Source organism: Cetorhinus maximus, chromosome 23 (genome assembly GCF_964194155.1).
Source record: "Cetorhinus maximus chromosome 23, sCetMax3.hap1.1, whole genome shotgun sequence".
In the NCBI taxonomy this organism is placed as follows: domain Eukaryota; kingdom Metazoa; phylum Chordata; class Chondrichthyes; order Lamniformes; family Cetorhinidae; genus Cetorhinus; species Cetorhinus maximus.
The window spans coordinates 2,369,217-2,387,461 of NC_135901.1; the positions used below are offsets into that span (position 1 = coordinate 2,369,217).

An 18,245-nucleotide genomic window follows, 5' to 3' on the forward strand; every position below is an offset into this window, starting at 1 on the left:
AGGGTCCCAATACCAGCCCCTGGGGAACCCCACTACAAACCTTCCTACAGCCTGAAAAATATCCATTGACCATTACTCTCTGCTTCCTAGTTTTCAACCAATTTTGTATCCACATTGCTACTGTCCCTTTTATTCCATGAGCAATAACTTTTCTCACAAGTCTGTTGTGTGACACTGTGTCAAATGCGTTTTGACAGTCCATATACACCACATCAACTGCATTACCCTCATTCACCTTTTCTGTTACCTCTTCGAGAAACTCCAGCAAGTTAGTTAAACTTTAGTAATCCATGTTGATTCTCCCTTATCAACACATATTTTCCTATGTGACTATTAATTCTATCCCGAATAATTGTTTCTAGAATCTTGCCCACTACTGAAGTTAAACTGACTGGTCTGTAATTGCTGGGCTTATCCTTGGAACCTTTTTTTGAACAAGGGCATAATGTTTACAATTTTTCAGTTCTCTAGCACCACCCCTGAGTTTAAGGAAGACTGAAAGACTATGGCCAGTGCCCATGAAATTTCTACTCTCACTTCTTTCAATATCCTTGGATGCATCTCATTTGGTCCCAGTACCTTGTCAAGTTTAAGTACCGATAGTCTATTCAACACTTCCTCCTTATCAACTTTGAACCCTTCAGAGTCTGTCACCATGGCCTGGGTAGCATCTACCTCCTTGGTAAAGACGGATGCAAAGTATTCATTTAATACCTCAGCCATGACCCCTTTGTCCATGCGTAAATTCCCTTTTCAGTCCCCAATCAGCCATACTCCTCTTTTTACCAACCTTTTACTATTTATATGCCTGTAGAAGACTTTGGGATTCCCCTTTATGTTGGCTGCCAGTCTCTTCTCATAATCCCTCTTCGCTTCTCTCATGTGCTTTTTCACCTCCCCTCTGAACCTTTTGCATTCGACTTGGTTCTCAATTGTATTTTCTACCTGTCACCTGTCATAAGTGCACTTTTTCTTTTTATCTTAATTTCAATCTCCTTTTTCATCCAGAGAGCTCTGGATTTGTCAGCCCCACCTTTCCCTTTAGATGGTATATAGATTCATGGACGTTTACAGCACAGAAGGAGGCCATTCAGCCCATCGTGTCTGAGCTGGTCAACAAAGATCTAACTACACTAATCCCATTTTCCAGCACTTGACCCATAGCCCTGGAGGCTATGGCAACTCAGGTGAATATCTAAATACTTGACTGTGCCCGACCCAATTCATTTTTTAAAGGCAGCCCATTGTTCAGCTACAGTTTTTCCTGCCAATCTTTTGTTCCAGTCTACCTGGCCCAGCTCCATTCTTGCTCCATTGAAGTCGGCTCTTGTCCAGTTAATTATTCTTACTCTGGATTGCCTATCGTGCTTTTCTCATCATCATCCTAAAACATGCAATACAATAATCACTGTCTCCTAAATGTTCCCCCACTGACACTTGATCTACTTGGCCAACCTAATTTCCAAGAACCAGGTCCAACAGTGGATTAGACACATACTTCTGGAGAAAATTCTCCTGAACACAATTTAGGAACCTTTGTCCCTCTCCGCCCTTTACACTACCAGTGTCCCTATCTATATTTGGGTAATTAAAGTCCCCCATTATAACTACTCTATAATGCCTGCATTTCTCTGTAATTTCCATGAGATTTGTTCCTCTACATCCTTCCCACTAGTTGGCGGTCTGTAGGCTACACCAAGCAATGTAATTGCACCCTTTTTGCTCCTTAACCTTAGCCAAATTGATTCTGTCCTTGAACCCCCTGGGACATCCTCTTTCTCCAGCACTGCAATGGTCTCCTTAACCAATACCACCACCCCTCATCCTTTCCTTCCTTTCCTGTCTCTTCTGAACACCTTGTACTCAGGAATATTTAACACCCAGTTCTGCCCTTCCTTGAGCCAGGTCTGTTATTGCCACAACATCACATTTCCACATGGCAGTCTGCACCTGTAACTCCCCAATCTTATTTACTATTCTCTGTGCATTCACATGCATGCATAATAACCCTGATTTGGCTTTTGTTACTTTCTCCCTTGCCCCGACTTTACCTATTAACTTACTCTTTTCTAAACTAGTACTCTCTGTCCCTCCCAGTATTTTGTGCACCCTGGTATTCCTCTCTAATATTTTCTCTTGATTCCTACACTCCTGCTGAGCTAGTTTGAAGCCCTCCCAACAGCACTAGCAAAATGCCCTGCAAGGAGCTCAGTCCCGGCTCTGTTCAGGTGCAACCCATCTGGCTTCTACAGGTGCCAACTCTCCCAGAGCCTGTCCCAGGAATCTAAAGCCCTCCCTCCGGCACCACTTTTCCAGCCATGCATTCATCTGCCTTACCCTCCTACTTCTGTAATCACTAGCACATGGCTCTGGGAGTAATCCGGAGGTTACTACAGCTGAGGCCCTGCTTGTTAATTTTCTACTTAGCTCCCTAAATTCTGATTGCAGGACTAAATCCCCCTTCCTCCCTAAGTCATTGGTACCAATGTGGACCACGACCTCTGGCTGATCACCCTCCCCCAAAAGAATGTCCTGCAGCCGCTCTGTGACATCGTTGACCCTGGCACCAGGGAGGCAACATACCATCCTGGAGTCACTTCTACGGCCACACAAACACCTGCCTGTTCCCCTAACTTGCATCTTTCTCCAGTTTCTCTCCTATCTTCTATCTCACTCAGAGCTCATCTTGCCTCTGAGACGTGCCTTCTGCTTCCTTGACACTATTCTCACTAAACTGCTGACCATCCAACTTCCAAATTTTAGACGACATCCTTAACGGTTCTCTCTCTCTTTTGGTACTGTCCCTCTCACCTTTAAATCCACTGTTGTCTCCCATCATTAAAAAAACCTTCGACTCCACCGTCCTCGCCCTCTCTTTTTGCTGACTTTGCACTTGCTGGTAAACTGTGAGATCTTTAATTTTTTTCAAGTTTGGATAAAAGGTTACCGACATGAAGCATTCACTCTGTTTCCTTCTCCATAGATGTTGTTTGACTTGCTGAGGTTGTCCAATAGTTTGTTTTGTGGTTGTGCGAACATACAAATTAGGAGCAGGAATAGGCCACTCGGCCCCTCGAGCCTGCTCTGCCATTCAATGAGATCATGGCTCATCTGATTGTAACCTCATTCCCGTCTACACCCGATAACCTTTCGCCCCCCCCCCTTGCTTATCAAGAATCTATCCAGCTCTGCCTTAAAAAGATTCGAAGACTCCCCACTGCCTTTTGAGGAAGAGAGTTGCAAAGACTCATGACCCTCTGCGAGAAAAAAAACTCATCTCTGTCTTAAATGGGCCACCCCTTATTTTTAAACAGTGACCCCCTAGTTCTAGGTCAGATTTCCACCTAGAGTATTACAGTATTTTGTTTTTGGGTCAGAGTGGATCAGTTTTTTCTGGAATGAGACAACAGTAACTGTCACCCTGTTCGACATGAAACTAAACTCACTGTTAATGCCTCATCAGTAACAATGTTAAACACAAAGTTTTCAGCCAGGATTGAACCGGGGACTTTCTCATATAAAGTAAACGTGATAATCACTGCACTGGGGAAATGAGTGTGAATCCCCCCCGGACAGAGGGGAACAGACCATCCATCTCTAGCTCTAATTCCCAAACAGAAAATGCCGCCAAGAATCAGCAAGTCCGGCTGAGCATGTGGCCGCTCACAGCGTTTGAAATCGTCACAATGCCCGGGTGATTGACGGCAGCTCCGGACCAATAGGGAAAGGGAGGGGGAACTGGAGGAACCTACAGGAGTGGCTGGTCCTCCAACCAATCGAAATGAATGAGGGGCGGGGGCGGGCAGTGACTGAAGCATGCGCAGTGCGGGTAATGGCGATGGGCAGACGGGTCCACAATGGATAAAGGTGGGGGACGCCGGGGCGGAGGGAGCGATGGATCCGGCGAGTGGACGGAGAGGCTCCGGAAACATGTTGTGTAAACCGCAAACCCCGGAAATAAACTGACCGGTTCTCCCTCCCCCGTTTGCACCGAGCGGGGCCGCAGCTCCCAGATCAATGAAGAGCCGGTTTGTATCAGGCTGGACATTGGTTCTTTTATTCATTCACGGGATGTGGGCTTCACTGGCTGGGGCAGCATTTACTGCCCATCCCTAGTTGCCCTTGAGAAGGTGGTGGTGAGCTGCCTTCTTGAACCGCTGCAGTCCATGTGGTGTAGGTACAGCCACAGTGATGTAAGGAAGGGATGTTGACCCAGTGACAGTGAAGGAACGGGATATATTTCCAAGTCAGGAAGGTGAGTGATTTGGAGGGGAACTTCCAGGTGGCGGTGTTCCCATCCAACTGCTGCCCTTGTCCTTCTAGATGGTAGTAGTCGTGGGTTTGGAAAATGCTATCGAAGGAGCCTCGGTGGATTCCTGCAGTGCATCTTATAGATGGTACTCACTGCTGCTACTGTTCGTCGGTGGTGGAGGGAGTGAAGGTTTGTGGATGGGGTGCCAATCAAGAGGGCTGCTTTGTCCTGGATGGTGTCAAGCTTCTTGAGTTTTGTTGGAACTGCACTCATCCAGGCATCCTTTGCTCCCTCGGCTTGACACATTTATTTGTCTGGCTAAAAGGATGGCCTCTTTCCTCATGTTCACAATTAAAGTGGTGGATTCCCCAGGAGATGGCTGACATTTAAGGGGACAGTAAAGTAATATAGGACAGAGATATGCCTGGTGTTTTTATATGATATATATTAGATATGTTATTTATGATTCTGTCATAAAGTTAATTTATTATTATTTCTAGTCTTGTAACATAGCACTGTGCTATGTTATATATTTAGAGTCAGTCATTATGGCACAGAAGGAGTCCATTCAGTAATTCAAATCCAAGCTGATTCTCTGTAGAGTAACCCAGTCAGTCCCATTTCCCTTCTATATCCCCGTTCCCCTGCAAGTTTATTTCCTTCAAGTGCACACCCAGTTTAATTTTCATATCATTGACCATCTCCACTTCCACCACACAGTGAGTTCCATGTCCAGCAGCCTGCCTGAACATTTTCAGGTCTCTGTGTCCTGGACAGGAAGCGATGGGCATGGATCTGTTAGGTCAGCAGATTGAGATTGGATGGAGAATATATGGGATCGAGATTGACAGTCTTTGGGGAATGAAAGAGGAAAGAATGTTCCATAGAAAGTAGACTTGTGTGTTCTGAATTTCAATCCTGTACTGACAGTGATGACTTTGAGAAACTAACTCCATTTACAGGATATTAGAAATGGAGGATGTAAAGACAGAAATCGCAAACCAAACATTACATCCAGACCTGACTTGATTTATGGGAGCTCAATATCATCAGTCTTTGAACTAGAAAGAGAAATGTTTGTTCTGTCTGCTTCAACAGATTTTAAAAGTCACTGTGTCTGGAAAATCACCAAGAAGCTCGCGTACACACACACGTGAGAGAGTTCCAATGCACTGACTTTGGAGAAAACTTTAACCAGATGCACAGACTGAAGAAACATTGCACCATTCACAGCCGGGAGAGACCGAACACGTGTACTGTTTGTGGATGAGGCTTCAGTTAAACATCTTACCTCAAGGAATGCAAGGACACCCGAACCATGGAGAAACCATGCAAATGTGGGGAATGTGGGAAGGGATTCCGGTCCCCATCTGCGCTGGAATCTCATCGCCGCATTCACACTGGGGAGAGGCCGTTCACCTGCTCTGATTGTGGAAAGGGATTCACTCAGTTATCCCACCTGCAGATACACCAGCGACTTCACACCGGGGAGAGGCCGTTCACCTGCTCTGATTGTGGGAAGGGATTCACTAACTCTTCCAATCTGCGGACACACCAGCGAGTTCACACGGGGGAGAGACCGTTCACCTGCTCCAAATGTGGGAAAGGTTTCAGTGATTCATCCAGCCTGCTGATACACCAGCGAGTTCATACTGGGGACAAATTATTCAACTGCTCTGTATGTGGGAAGCAATTCAGCCGATTATGCAACCTTCTGCGACACCAGCGAGCTCACACTGGGGAGAGGCCATTCACCTGCTCTGAGTGTGGGAAGGGATTTGCTGATCCATCCATCTTGCGGAAGCACCGGCGAGTTCACACTGGGGAGAGGCCATTCATCTGCTCCATGTGTGGGAAGGGTTTCACTCAGTTAACCAACCTGCTCACACACCAGCGAGTTCACACTGGGGAGAGGCCTTTCATCTGCTGTGAGTGTGGGAAGGGATTCAGTGATTCATCCACCCTACTGCGACACCAGGGTGTTCACACTGGGGAGAGGCCGTTCACCTGCTCCATGTGTGGGAAACGATTCACTCGGTCATCTCACCTGCTGAGACACCAGCGAGTTCACCAGTGATTACAGGGGTTGGATTCTGCTGTGATTGCTGCTGTCAATCACATTCAAGACTGAACCATGTTCATTCTGACAGTTGGTGAAGTGGGAAGGTCAAAGGGTTTCTTTCTGCTGTACTGGCCAGTCTTACAACTTTGTTTCCAGTGGTCTGGGAGTGCACATTTCCACTGAAATGTTCCACAGAAGCTGATGAAGGTCATTTATTGCTGCAAAAAGAGACATGCTCTCGAAGTTTTCATATTGCACTTATCAGGACAAACACAAGAACACCAAATTTCAAAGGGAGCAACTATTTATACTGCATGAGAAAAGGGTGCTGATTAGTTGGCAAGTCAGTTGCGATTGGTCAAGTTGTTGCCATGGAGAATTCACCAGAAAGCTCGTGACCTCAGCATTTAGTTGGATTCAAAAATGTTGCAATGCCTGGACATGTCCATTTTGGCTTTAGAGTATCAGAGCTTTATGATGGTCCAATGTCACTTCCCTGCTTTTTTACTCAATGACCTGGATTTTCAGAGTCAGAAAGACTCACCTACCTTCAAAAATTGTGGGTGGGACCCGGATGCGGAAGTCCCACTCCCATTTTTCACAGATCCAATTTTTGCCAGTAGGGGACAGGGGCAGTGCTTGATTCACACCCAAGTTGAACCTGAACTCAGCAGAGCCATCTGAACTCAGCACTGAGTTCAAACAGGCACCATTTTGCCTTCTGCAAGGGAGTTAACTCATAGTGTGAAAGTCATGACTTTATGGAGTAGACGTAAAGACTCTTGTTGGGTGGATAGGGTCTGTTTAACTGTCATGATCGAAAGTCTTTTTTAAATCCCCTGCTCTCCTGACTTCGTCTGCAGCTGTCAGTGTAAGTGAAAAAAATAATTGGCTATACAATGTAGCATCAGTCCCAGCAGTTTCAGTAATTGCTGGCATTTCCCTAAGGGCTATTTATGAATGCTTGGCTGACTTCCAAAACCTACAGTCATCTCAGCAGCTGTTCTGAGTCCACACTTTGACAACTTAAAGAGACCATTAAGGGTTTAGCTGCCTTTGAAGTGGTATGGACAGAAGTATGTTGGTTTTTATATGAGATTAAACAAAAGTTTTGAATAAGGTTTCAAGAATGGGAGTTTTGTTTAATTTTAGATTTTTAGAACTTTATTTTATTTAATCTCAACCTGGCTCCTGGGGTCTGCCCATGGTGAATAATGTGAGTTGGGATGTAGGGTAAAAGGGGCTATGGGGGGTCCGTGCCATGGCAAGAGTTGGCATGAGCTGGCATGGAGTGTATAAGGGCCTTGGGGTCAGGAGGGGGCTTGCAATTGGCTCACTTGCAATTAGTGAGGAGGAATTGTGTTGGGTTGCTGCCCCTGGTGGGTGGGCAATTATTCCAAATAATCATGTCTATTAATTTATTTTTAAAACATTCTCTTGGCATGTGGGTGCCACTGGTGAGGACCAGAGATTCCAAAAGTTAACAATGCAACTGGGATCAAGCCCAGAGAATGGAGGCAGGCCTTTTAACCAGCTCACCTCAGTGCTCGGGCATCCTGTTAACCGCCTAAGCTCCGATTCCGGTGGCACAGCAACCAACTCCATCCATAACCGCCACCTCAAAGCACCACCCCCTCCCCCCGCCCCCCTCCCCCTGCCCCCGAGTGAAGATCACAACATTTGGGAACCTTTAGACCGAGGCAGGTCCGGCAATTGGGAAATTTCCAGATCCAAGCTATCCACCTCGGTACCGAAGATCCAACCCAAGCTCTCTATCTCTCTATTTCTGAAGCTCAAGATCCCCCATGCTTTGCTAATTCCTCTCTCACTGTGTCCTGCTACCTTCAAAGATCTCTGCACATGAACCCCCAGGTCCCTCTGTCCCTGCTCACTCTTTGGAACTGTGCCATTACGCCTGTGTTGCCTCTACCTGTCCCTTCTGCCAAATTACATCACCTCAACTTTCCCTGTATTAAACTCCATCTGCCACTTCAGAGAATGTGAAGGGAAGATTGAAGTGTTAAACTAAACATACAGAGAATAGGAGGCACTGATTGCTTTAATATGTCACCCACAACTGAAGATCCTTTAAATGCACATGAGGCTCATAGAGCACAGTAGGAGGCAATTGGAGGCTCTTTGAAAGAGTTTTCCAATTAATCCCATTGCCCTGCAATTTTTTTTTTCTTTCAAGAATCTGTCCAGTTCCCTTTTGAACGATACAGTTGAATTTACTTCCAGTCAGTTTTGAGGCAGTGGATTCCAAATCGTAACAACTCGCTGTGTTTTTAAAACAAATAATTCCTCATCTTGCGTGTGGTGTATTTGGATTTTCAAAAAGCATTCGGAAAGGTGTCAACCAGGAGGTTCATACACAAAATGAGGTCTCAATCCTCATGAATGATCGAGATGAGGGACTGAGTGTAATGTATCCAAATTTGCTGACAATTAAACAAGGATTTGCATTTCTATAGCGCCTTTCACAACCACAGGATGTTTCAAAGCGTTTTACAGCCACTTTTGAAATGTAGTCACTGGTGTAATGTAGGAAACTCAGCAGCCAATTTGCACACAGCAAGATCCCACAAACAGAAATGTGATAATGACCCAAATGATATGTTTGTGGTTATGTTGATTGAAGGATAAATATTGGCCCAAGACACCAGGAATCAAGGCCCGGGAGAGTGGGGTTCAGACAGTACCAAACAGCAGGACCTGGGATGTTGTGGGTGGGGGAGGTGAGTAGGTGTGGGCCGGGCTCGTTGTTTCAAACAGTTTTGCATCGTCCTCACTGAGCAGCTAGAGCTACAGACCTGACAGACCAGCTTAAAAAAGAGATCTGTCAGGCTGAGCGTTCTGATATTTTCTAAGTCAGTCTGTCAGTGTCAGGTCAATTTCACGAGTCGCTGCTGCTGCCTCTGACCTTCAGGCAGCTTTGCAATTCCAATTTTTTTGAAAAACCCGCCAGGAAACCACAAAGCTGTCTGAAGGTGATAAGCAACAGCAGCAGAAACTGAGGGTTTTCCTGCTTGAGAAATAGTCAGTCAAATCCCTGTAATTTTACAACCAATTGGATGCTGTTGTAGGTAGGGGGTGGGGGGAAGGTGGGGGCGCGGGTTGGGGGCATGTTTAGAGGGGTTGGGGGATGTGGGAGTGGGTTTGGGGGATGTGGGGGTAGGTTGGAGGGGTGGTTGGGGGTAGGTTTTGAGAGGGGTTGTGGGGAAGTTAGGGGGTTGGGGAAAGTTCAGAGGGTTGGGGGAACTTTGGATGGGCTGTTGGGGGTAAGTTTGGAGGGGAGGTTGGGGAGAATTTAGCGGGAGGTTGGGGGAATTTGGAGGGGGCTGGGGAAAGTTTGGAGGGGGTTGAGGGGTATGTCAAGGTTTGGAGGGAAGTCGGAGGGATTTGGGGAAGTTTGGAAGGGGTTGGGGGAAATTTGGAGGGAGGTCGGGGAAGTTTGGTGGAGTAGGGGGGATGGTTGGAGGGATGTTCAGGGGAGCTAGAAGGGTTTTGGGGATAGATTAGGTACAGATTTGAATTGTTTTTGTAAATGTAGTGATTCCTTTGTAGCCACTTTGCTAACATCACTTGATTGCTCGGTGATTAATTATCTTTAAATAATCAGCATTGGGCCTCCACTTTCACCATTGCTACTGTCACTCTGTCCACTGCATGCAGGTATAATGAAAGAAAGACAAAACCTACATTTATACAGCACCTTTCACAATGCCCCAAATCACTTTCCAGCCAATTCAGCACTTTTGAGTTGTAGCCATTGGTGAAATGTAGAGAATGTTATCTAATGGCAGAGCAGGCTCATGGGGGCGAATGACCTACTCCTGCTCCTAATACATATGTGTGTATGGAGACAGGTGAGATGAACAGGACTCGATGGCCTTTGTCATCTATAATTATCGTGCGAACAGAGGGTGGAATCCTGGCTGGAGTTCTGTTTATTTTGTTGCTGGTGAAAGTTTACTGTGAGCAGGATTTGTGGGATGAGATCACCAGGACAGGAGTGCAGATTGAGGTCAGTGTGAATCAGTAACCTGTTTTACTGCACATGATTCACAAGAGTCTTTTCCATATACTTCAATATTGTCCTTTTGTCCAGTTACCTGTTATCCCGCTTCATGTTGCTGTTTTTTTCTGAGTTTTTTGAGGTTAGAAATATCGTGATAAAGTTATGTTGCGTTGCAGATATTGAAAATATATTGCGGTGAGAAGCAGCAATCAGCAGAGTCTTCAGACTTGCTGATGACCAAACAGATACAACTGTGAGCCATTCAGTCTTCATTCTCTGGCCCCTTAAAGGTTCTGTTGCACGGAGAAGCCTGAGAGCCTGGAAACAGGAAAAGCACCAGGGCCCAGGATTTCTCTCCCAGTCCCTGCTGGAGATAACTCTCCTGCTCTTCTTCGAAATAGTGGCTGTGGGTTCTTCTACGCCCACCTGAGAGGGCAGACAGGGCCTTGGTGTATTACTCGTCTGAAGGACAGCAGCTCTGACAGTGCAGCACTCTCTGTGCTGGCACCAGGAATGTCGATTTTGATTTTTGTTCTTGGGCCCCTGGATTGGGACTGGAACCAACAACCTTCTGACTCAGAAGTAAGAGTGAGATCCACTGAGCCACTGCTGACACGATAGACAATACAAATTTAGAAAGGGAAAGTTACCCTTTAAAAGCCCCCACCCTTTGCCTCCAGCACCTAAATCTAATAATAAAAACCCTAGTATAAAAAACACATACAGGACTGACAAATGTTAGTGTTGGTTTAGAGCCAAAGTTTCGAGTTCCCATTTGAGTTCCTACGCCTTTCTGTCTCTCTATTGCGCATGTGAATGACAGCCAGGCGGTGGAGCTGAAGGCTCAATGTAGCTGAGAATAACAGGGCTTGTGGCCCAGTTGGGAAACTGCCACTGACGCCGCACTAATAGAGACAGCAAGGTGCTGGAGGACTGACTGGGAAATGGGTCTCCAGCCAATCAGGGAGGGAGAGATGGTGATGTGACCTCCCCGGGGTTCAGTGCTCCTGTGTCCAAAGTGGGGAGTCATGAGGACAGGGTACAGAGGAGCCAAAAAGAAACTATTTGGATCGAGAACATTGTGCACATCCTTTTACTCTGGTTGTCTTTAATCCTCAAGTAATTTTCTGTTTTTTTTAAACCATGTTCTGTGACATTAATAAATTTTATCAGTAAAAATATTTGATTTTGCTGGACTTTTGATTAGATTTATGCTCTTTAGGGAAAGTGGGTGAAAGGAAGTGGCAGGCTGTTTAACAGAAAGTGAATCCCTCTAAGGTAATTGGCAAAGGATCCAGAAGGTGAGATGATGGTGGGGGAGTCCAGAACCAGGGGTCACAGTCTGAGGATATGGGGTAGACCATTTAGGACTGAGATGAGGAGAAATTTCTTCATCCAAAGAGTGGTGAGCCTGTGGAATTCGTTACCACAGAAAGTAGTTGAGACCAAAGCATTGTATGTTTTCAAGGAGTTAGATACAGCTCTTGGGGTGAAAGGGATCAAAGGTTATGAGGAGAAAGTGGGAGCAGGCTATTGAGTTGGATGATCAGCTATGATCATAATGAATGGCGGAGCCGAATGGCCTACTCCTGTTCCTAGTTTCTATGTAAATTTTATTTTTTTCACACAGCGAGTTGTTCTGATCTGCCTGAAAGCAGATTCGATTATTTATTTCCAAGGTGTAAATATTTGAAAGGGAAGAATTTGCAGGGCTGTAGGGAAAGAGGAGAGCAGTTGGATGAATCAGAAATTCCTTTCAAAGAGATGGCACGGGCATGATGGGCCAAATGGATTCCTTCTGCAGCCTGTGAATCTGAGCTTCCTGTCTTTGTGCAGGTTAAAAGGTCAGATTTCATTTCAGCCTCATCCTGGTATATATATTTAAAGAGACAAGTTTCTCTTTAGTTCTGAGGGACCGACATAACAATGTCTCCAATCCTCTGTATATTTAAACATTGAAGATTGCATGGCCAATTGTAGTCAACAGCCTTCCTGTAGCTCTCTCAGGAGGCAGCAAGAAAGCATTTGACTGCTTAACAACAGCAACCTCCGCTGAACATGATTAAACCACAACAACAAAAACAACCTGCATTTGTATAGCACCTTTAATCATGTGCTTCACAGGTGCCATTACTAAACAAAATTTTACACCGAGCCACATAAAGAGATGACCAGTAGCTTGGTTTTAAGGAGTTTCCTAAAGAAGCACAAGAGATCAAGGGGCAGAGAGGTTTAAGGAGGGAATTCCAGAGCGTGGGACCCAGGCAGCTGAAGGCAAAGCCCCCAGTTGTTGTGCAATTGAAATTGGGGATATTGAAGAGGCCAGAATTAGTGGAGCACAGATATCTCAGAGGGTTTTAAGGATGGAGAAGATTACAGAGATGGGGAGAGGGGGATGTGAGACCACGTGGTGATTTGAAAAAAAGGATGCTAGGGAGGGATTTGAAAAAAAAGAGAATTTTAAAATCGAGGCGTTGCTTGAGTGGGAGCCAGTGTTGGTCAGTGAGCACAGCGGGTGATAGGTGAACGGGACTGAGTGTGAGTTGGGAGACAGGCAGCAGAGTTTGTTGACTGAAGAAAACTGGTCCAGTTCTGGACATTTCCCATGACACTACTTATGTCTAAGATTGAGCTGACATCAAACCTTTCCATTGGGATTGCATAATCTGCTGATGTCATCGCATTCTATTGTGATGATGTCATAAGATTACATCAGCATTTTTCTGATTATATAATCAGCTGACACCAGACTATATACTTTATTGGGAGTGTGGGATTAGCTGATGCCTGTACAATCCTTTACCTTTACGCAGTAAGCAGAAACGATCGTTTGTGTGATTTCATAAATAAAATTTTTAACTACATGTACATAACTTATTTTTGAATCCGGAAATGGTCCGGATCGTGAACATTTACCACTAAAATTAACCAATTTGCTAGCGCAAGCGTATGTGACTTTTCAGCCAATTTGTTGTTCTTGTTTACAATAAATTGTTGGGGAGAAAAAAATGTTATTTCAACCAATCTCCCAATGTTATCAAATCCTTTTAAACATTTGAATATTGCTGAAAAAAGAGACATGCTGTCAAAGCTTTTCTTCTTGCACTCATTAGGATAGATGCAAGAATACCAAATGTCAAAGTGAACAACAGTTTATACTGTCTGAGAAACAGGGTGCTGATTGGTTGTCAAATGGACCCTGGCTGGTTGAGGCATTGCCATGTAGAATGCACCAGGGAACAGTTACCCAAAGCTTTTGTTCAAATTCAGAAATGGCAAGTCGACTCTGATTGGTTGAGATGCTGCCATGGGGAATGCATCAGGGAACAATTGTCCCCCAAGCTCCTGTTTAATTAAAAAGGCAAAATACTTGGACAAATTCCTTTTGTGTGCAGAAAACAGGGCCCAGTATTTGAATATGAAAAATCCAGTGCCTGGATCCAGTTTGCACGTTCACTACATCTAATCATTTCTTCCTTTGACCATACTCTATTTGTGTACCACGTTTTCTTCAAATCCATCCATTAGTTTTTAAGATATATTGTTACAGACAGACAGACAAACAAACAGGGATGAAAACATTCTCTGTAAGGACAAAGCTGAAAAAAATAAACGTTTTTATTAAGACCAAGGAAGCCTTAGGCTAATCCACAGCTAACAACCTGCTCTGAAAACTCTGCTGATATTTTGACAGCTGTGATAAATTCCACCCCAGCAGCGGAGACAATCCACAACATTCCAAAGCAATCGCCATTCGAAATAAAACAAACCACAACAATTGAAAAGAAAAAGTCAATTCTCCTGATCTCCCAATGTGAACGGATCGTTCAAAAAAATTCCAGGATCTGGAACTGCACCAAAGATAGGACAGTTCTTGCATGGTCGGTGGACCAAGTTTCGGTAATTCCATCCATTAATTTGTGAGATCAATTGTTTACAGACAAACATCTTCAATGGCAGAGATACTTTCAGTACATTGACCAGCCCCAAAATCTATTCTCTGCCAGCATTTCACAGGGGGAAAGGGGTGGATTCTCAGACGAGCAAGATAAGGCATCCCCTTTAAATAGCCAGTTCCCACAGTGTATTCAGTGGCCTTTGGACGGAAGCAGATTGGTCGACACTGGGAGTTCTTGCACTGCCCCTCCCCCCCACCCTCAGGTCAGCTGGCTCCTGCTCCTGCTGGACAATCTGCCGGTAAGAATAGGAGCGTGTTGATTTAAAAATAAACTTGCATTTATATAGCACCTTCCACCACCTCAGGGAGTCTCAAAGTGTTCCACTGCCAATGAAACACTTTCTGAAATGTGGTCACAATGTAGGAAACGTGGCAACCAATTTGTGCACAGCAAGCTCCCACAGACGGCAATGGCCAGAGTGTCTGTTTTCACTGATGTTGATTGAGGGAAAAATATCAGGCACCAGGACACCAGGGGAGATCTCCTCCCCCTCCTGCTCTCCTTCCAATTGTGGCCATTAAATCTTTTACATACACCTGAGAGGGCAGACGGGGCTCTCGGGTTAATGTCTCACTGGAAAGACGGTCCCTCCGACAGGACAGCTGTCCCTCATAATTGGCACCGGAGGTGTCAGCCGTGGATTCTGGGGGCTTGAGTCTCTGGGTTGAGGATTCGAATGCAGCACCTCCTGAGTTAGAGGTAAGAGTGCGACCCACTGTCATGCTGTGTTGAATAAAATCATCTAGCTGGTGTTCTAGAGTGATGGAATGGTTACAACGCTGAAGGAGGCCATTCAGCCCATTGTGTCTGTGCCAGCCCTCTGCAAGAGCAGTGAACATAGTGTCATTTCGCTACCTTTTCCACATAACCCTGTCAATTTTTCCCCTTCAGATAATGATCCAATTTTCTTTTGAAACCCATGACTGAATCTTCCTCCAAGCCCCTTCATCCCTGGCACCATTCTAGTACATCTCCAATCCTCCCACTTCACCAACTGTCAAGAATGAACATGGTTCAGTCCTGGATGTGATTAACAGCAGCAATAACGGCAAAATCCAACCCCTGTAATTACTCGTGAACTCTCCGGTGTCTCAGCAGACTGGATAACTGACTGAAACCCTTCCCACACATAGAGCAGGTGAATGGCCTCTCACCAGTGTGAATTCGCTGGTGTCTCAGCAGGGTGGACGAATCTCTGAATCCCTTCCCACATTCAGAGCAGATGGACGGTCTCTCCCTGGTATGAACTCGCTGTTGCATCACCAGGTTGCATGACTGAATGAATCCTTTCCCGCATCCAGAGCAGGTGAATGGCCTCTTCCCATTGTGAACATGTTGGTGTGTCTGCAGGTGGGATAATTGAGTGAATCCTTTCCCACACTCGGAGCAGATGAAAGGCCTCTCCCCGGTGTGAACTCGCTGGTGCGTCAGCAGGTTGGATGACTGAGGGAATCCCTTCCCACATGTAGAGCAGATAAAGGGCTTCTCCCCGGTGTGAACCCGCTGGTGTGTCAGGAGGGCAGATGAATCGCTGAATCTCTTCCCACACTCAGAGCAGGTGAATGGCCTCTCCCTGGTGTGAACTCGCTGGTGCATCAGCAGGTTGGATGACTGAGTAAATCCCTTCCCACACTCAGAGCAGATAAATGGCCTCTCCCCAGTGTGAACTCGCTTGTGTGTCAGCAGGTGAGATGAATTACTGAATCCCTTCCCACATTCAGAGCAGATGAATGGCCTCTCCCCGGAGTGAACTCGCTGGTGTTTCAGCAGGGTGGATGACTGAGTGAATGCTTTCCCACACTCAGAGCAGGTGAAAGGCCTCTCCCCAGTGTGAATGCGTTGATGAGTTTCCAGCGCAGATGGGGTGCAGAATCCCTTCCCACAGTCACCACATTTGTACGGTTTCTCCATGGTGCAGGTGTCCTTGTGTCCCTCCAGGTTAACTGCTCAGTTGAAACCTTGTCTTCACACAGAACATGTGTACAATCTCTCCCCGCTGTGAATGGCGTAATGTTGTTTCAGACTGTATAACTGGTTAAAGCTCTTTTCACAGTCAGTTCACTGGAGCATTCTCACTCAGTTGTCTGTGTCTCATTGCTTTTCCAGTCACACTGATGCTTGAAATGTTTTCCCACAGACAGAACAGGGGAACATTTCTCCTTCCATATTCCACATTCAAAGGGCTGATGATATTCAGGTTCTGATGAATCCAGTAACTCTGTCAGATCTTGACGCGATATTTGGTTTGTGTTTCCCAGATACAAGTCCTCTCCTAATATCCTGTAAAAGAAGTTTACAAAAGTCATCATTGTCAGTGCAGGATAAAAATTCACAACACATAACTCTAGTTTCTACGGAACATTCTTTCTCTCGTATTCCCCAGAAGCAGTAACTCTCTGTGCCTCCATTCTCACTGTGCTGTACCTCCCAAATCTCCTGAAGGTGCCATTTCATGCTGATCAGCAGATCCATGTGCACTGCTTCCTGTCCAGGGCACAGGGGCCTTGGAAATCATTATGCAGGCTATATATATATGTATACATTACTGGATTTAAAATGTGCATAATATACACTGCACTACTTGATTAAAGATACAGAGAGGATGCAAGGAAGAGCTTTATTTAGGAGCGAGTGTGCATGACCTGGAACTCTCTGCCTGCAAGGCTGGAGGAACTCGCGATGATCAGTGATTTCAAAATGAAATTGGTGGACACTTGAAGGAAATAAACTTGTAGGAGAACGGGGCATAGAGGGAGAATGGGATGGATAGCTCTACAGAGAGTCGGCATGGACTTGAGTTGCTGAATGCATTCCTGTGCTGTAATGACTCGATGACTGGAAATATATAACGGTAGCTAGAGTACTATATTACAAGACTAGACATATTTATAAATGAAAGTTATTATTGGTCAACAAAAAATATATCAAATATTTACCATATAAAAACATTCGACATATCTCTGCCCTATATTAGTTTACTGCCACCTTAAATGTCAGGCATCTCCTGGGGAATCCGCCTATTTTATTGGAAATACTAGGAAAGAGGCTATCCTTTTAGCCAGACAAATAAATGTGTCAAGCTGAGGGAGTAAAGTATGTCATTGTCTTTAAGAGAGAGCGAGAGAGAAGGACAGACCTGGGCCAACCTTTCCAGAGTCTGCACCCTCTTCCTTTCCCTTCAGTTTCTGCAGGTCAACAATTTAAACCCAGAATTAGAAAAGAAATGGAAAGGGGGAGAAAAAGAAAGTGTTTTACTCACAGGTATTTGACATGGGACTGGGGAGAAAGTTTTCGTGTGTGAGAAGCTAAATCCTCATTCAGAGAGAGAAGCAGCATCAGCAGCTTTGCTGGGCAGTAATGGACAGGTTTAAAAGCTCATTGTCCAACATGCGCATTCAAACAATGGGGGAAGTTCCGTGTCGTCATTGCGACAGTGGCCGCGCTCTGATTGGTTGGAGGACCATCCACCTTCCGGTCGTCCAGCTCCTCCCATTGGTTAACCTCGGTCCGACCACAATGAGGGAGAGTAACCCGAGCGCGTGTTCGGTGGAGAGAGTTTGACCATCAAGTCCAGTGCTCTCAATGTGAACTGGGAACGCTCCTCTGAATCATTGTGACGCCTGAATCAGCCAATAGGACTGACTGTGCTCCGCGGTGACGTCCTCGGGTTCCAGTTTGCGGACCAGGCGCGCGGACACGGGAGCCCCACCCCCACCCCCACCCATTGTTCCCCCTCCCCCACCCATTGTTCCCCCTCCCCCTGCACTTCCTCGAGCCAAAGTTTCCAGGCAACCGGCTGACGGCTCCGGCCAGAGCGAGAAGCCGCTCAGCGAATTCCCCCTCCCCCCCTCTGTCTACGGCGACCGGCTGGTCCAAAAAGAGATCGAGAGCGACCGCTGACGGCAGCCGCACTGCGCCTGCTTCGGACAGAAAACGCTTTCTGCGCCTGCG

General features: G+C 45.9%; 3 protein-coding genes across 4 annotated transcripts in view; 1 reads left to right on the plus strand and 2 right to left on the minus strand.

Moving 5' to 3' along the window:
* The window catches only part of LOC144697711 (uncharacterized), a 96,581-nt gene extending 78,909 nt beyond the window's left edge, over nt 1-17,672 (minus strand). Inside the window, exons 1-2 of the mRNA XM_078569720.1 lie at nt 17,554-17,672; nt 15,367-16,574 (exon numbers count right to left, since the gene is read on the minus strand). Coding sequence (XP_078425846.1) covers nt 15,367-16,205 — 839 coding nt within the window. The 5' untranslated portion in view covers nt 16,206-16,574; nt 17,554-17,672. The remainder of the gene's footprint in view (nt 1-15,366; nt 16,575-17,553) is intronic.
* Nucleotides 1-18,245, minus strand: part of LOC144698102 (uncharacterized) — an 862,314-nt gene that overhangs the window by 721,240 nt on the left and 122,829 nt on the right. The gene's annotated exons all lie outside the window — the stretch shown is intronic.
* Nucleotides 5,358-6,520, plus strand: LOC144698117 (uncharacterized). The gene has a single exon (XM_078570050.1). It carries the CDS (start codon nt 5,571-5,573, stop codon nt 6,327-6,329), a length of 759 nt encoding a protein of 252 aa, XP_078426176.1. The 5' UTR covers nt 5,358-5,570; the 3' UTR covers nt 6,330-6,520.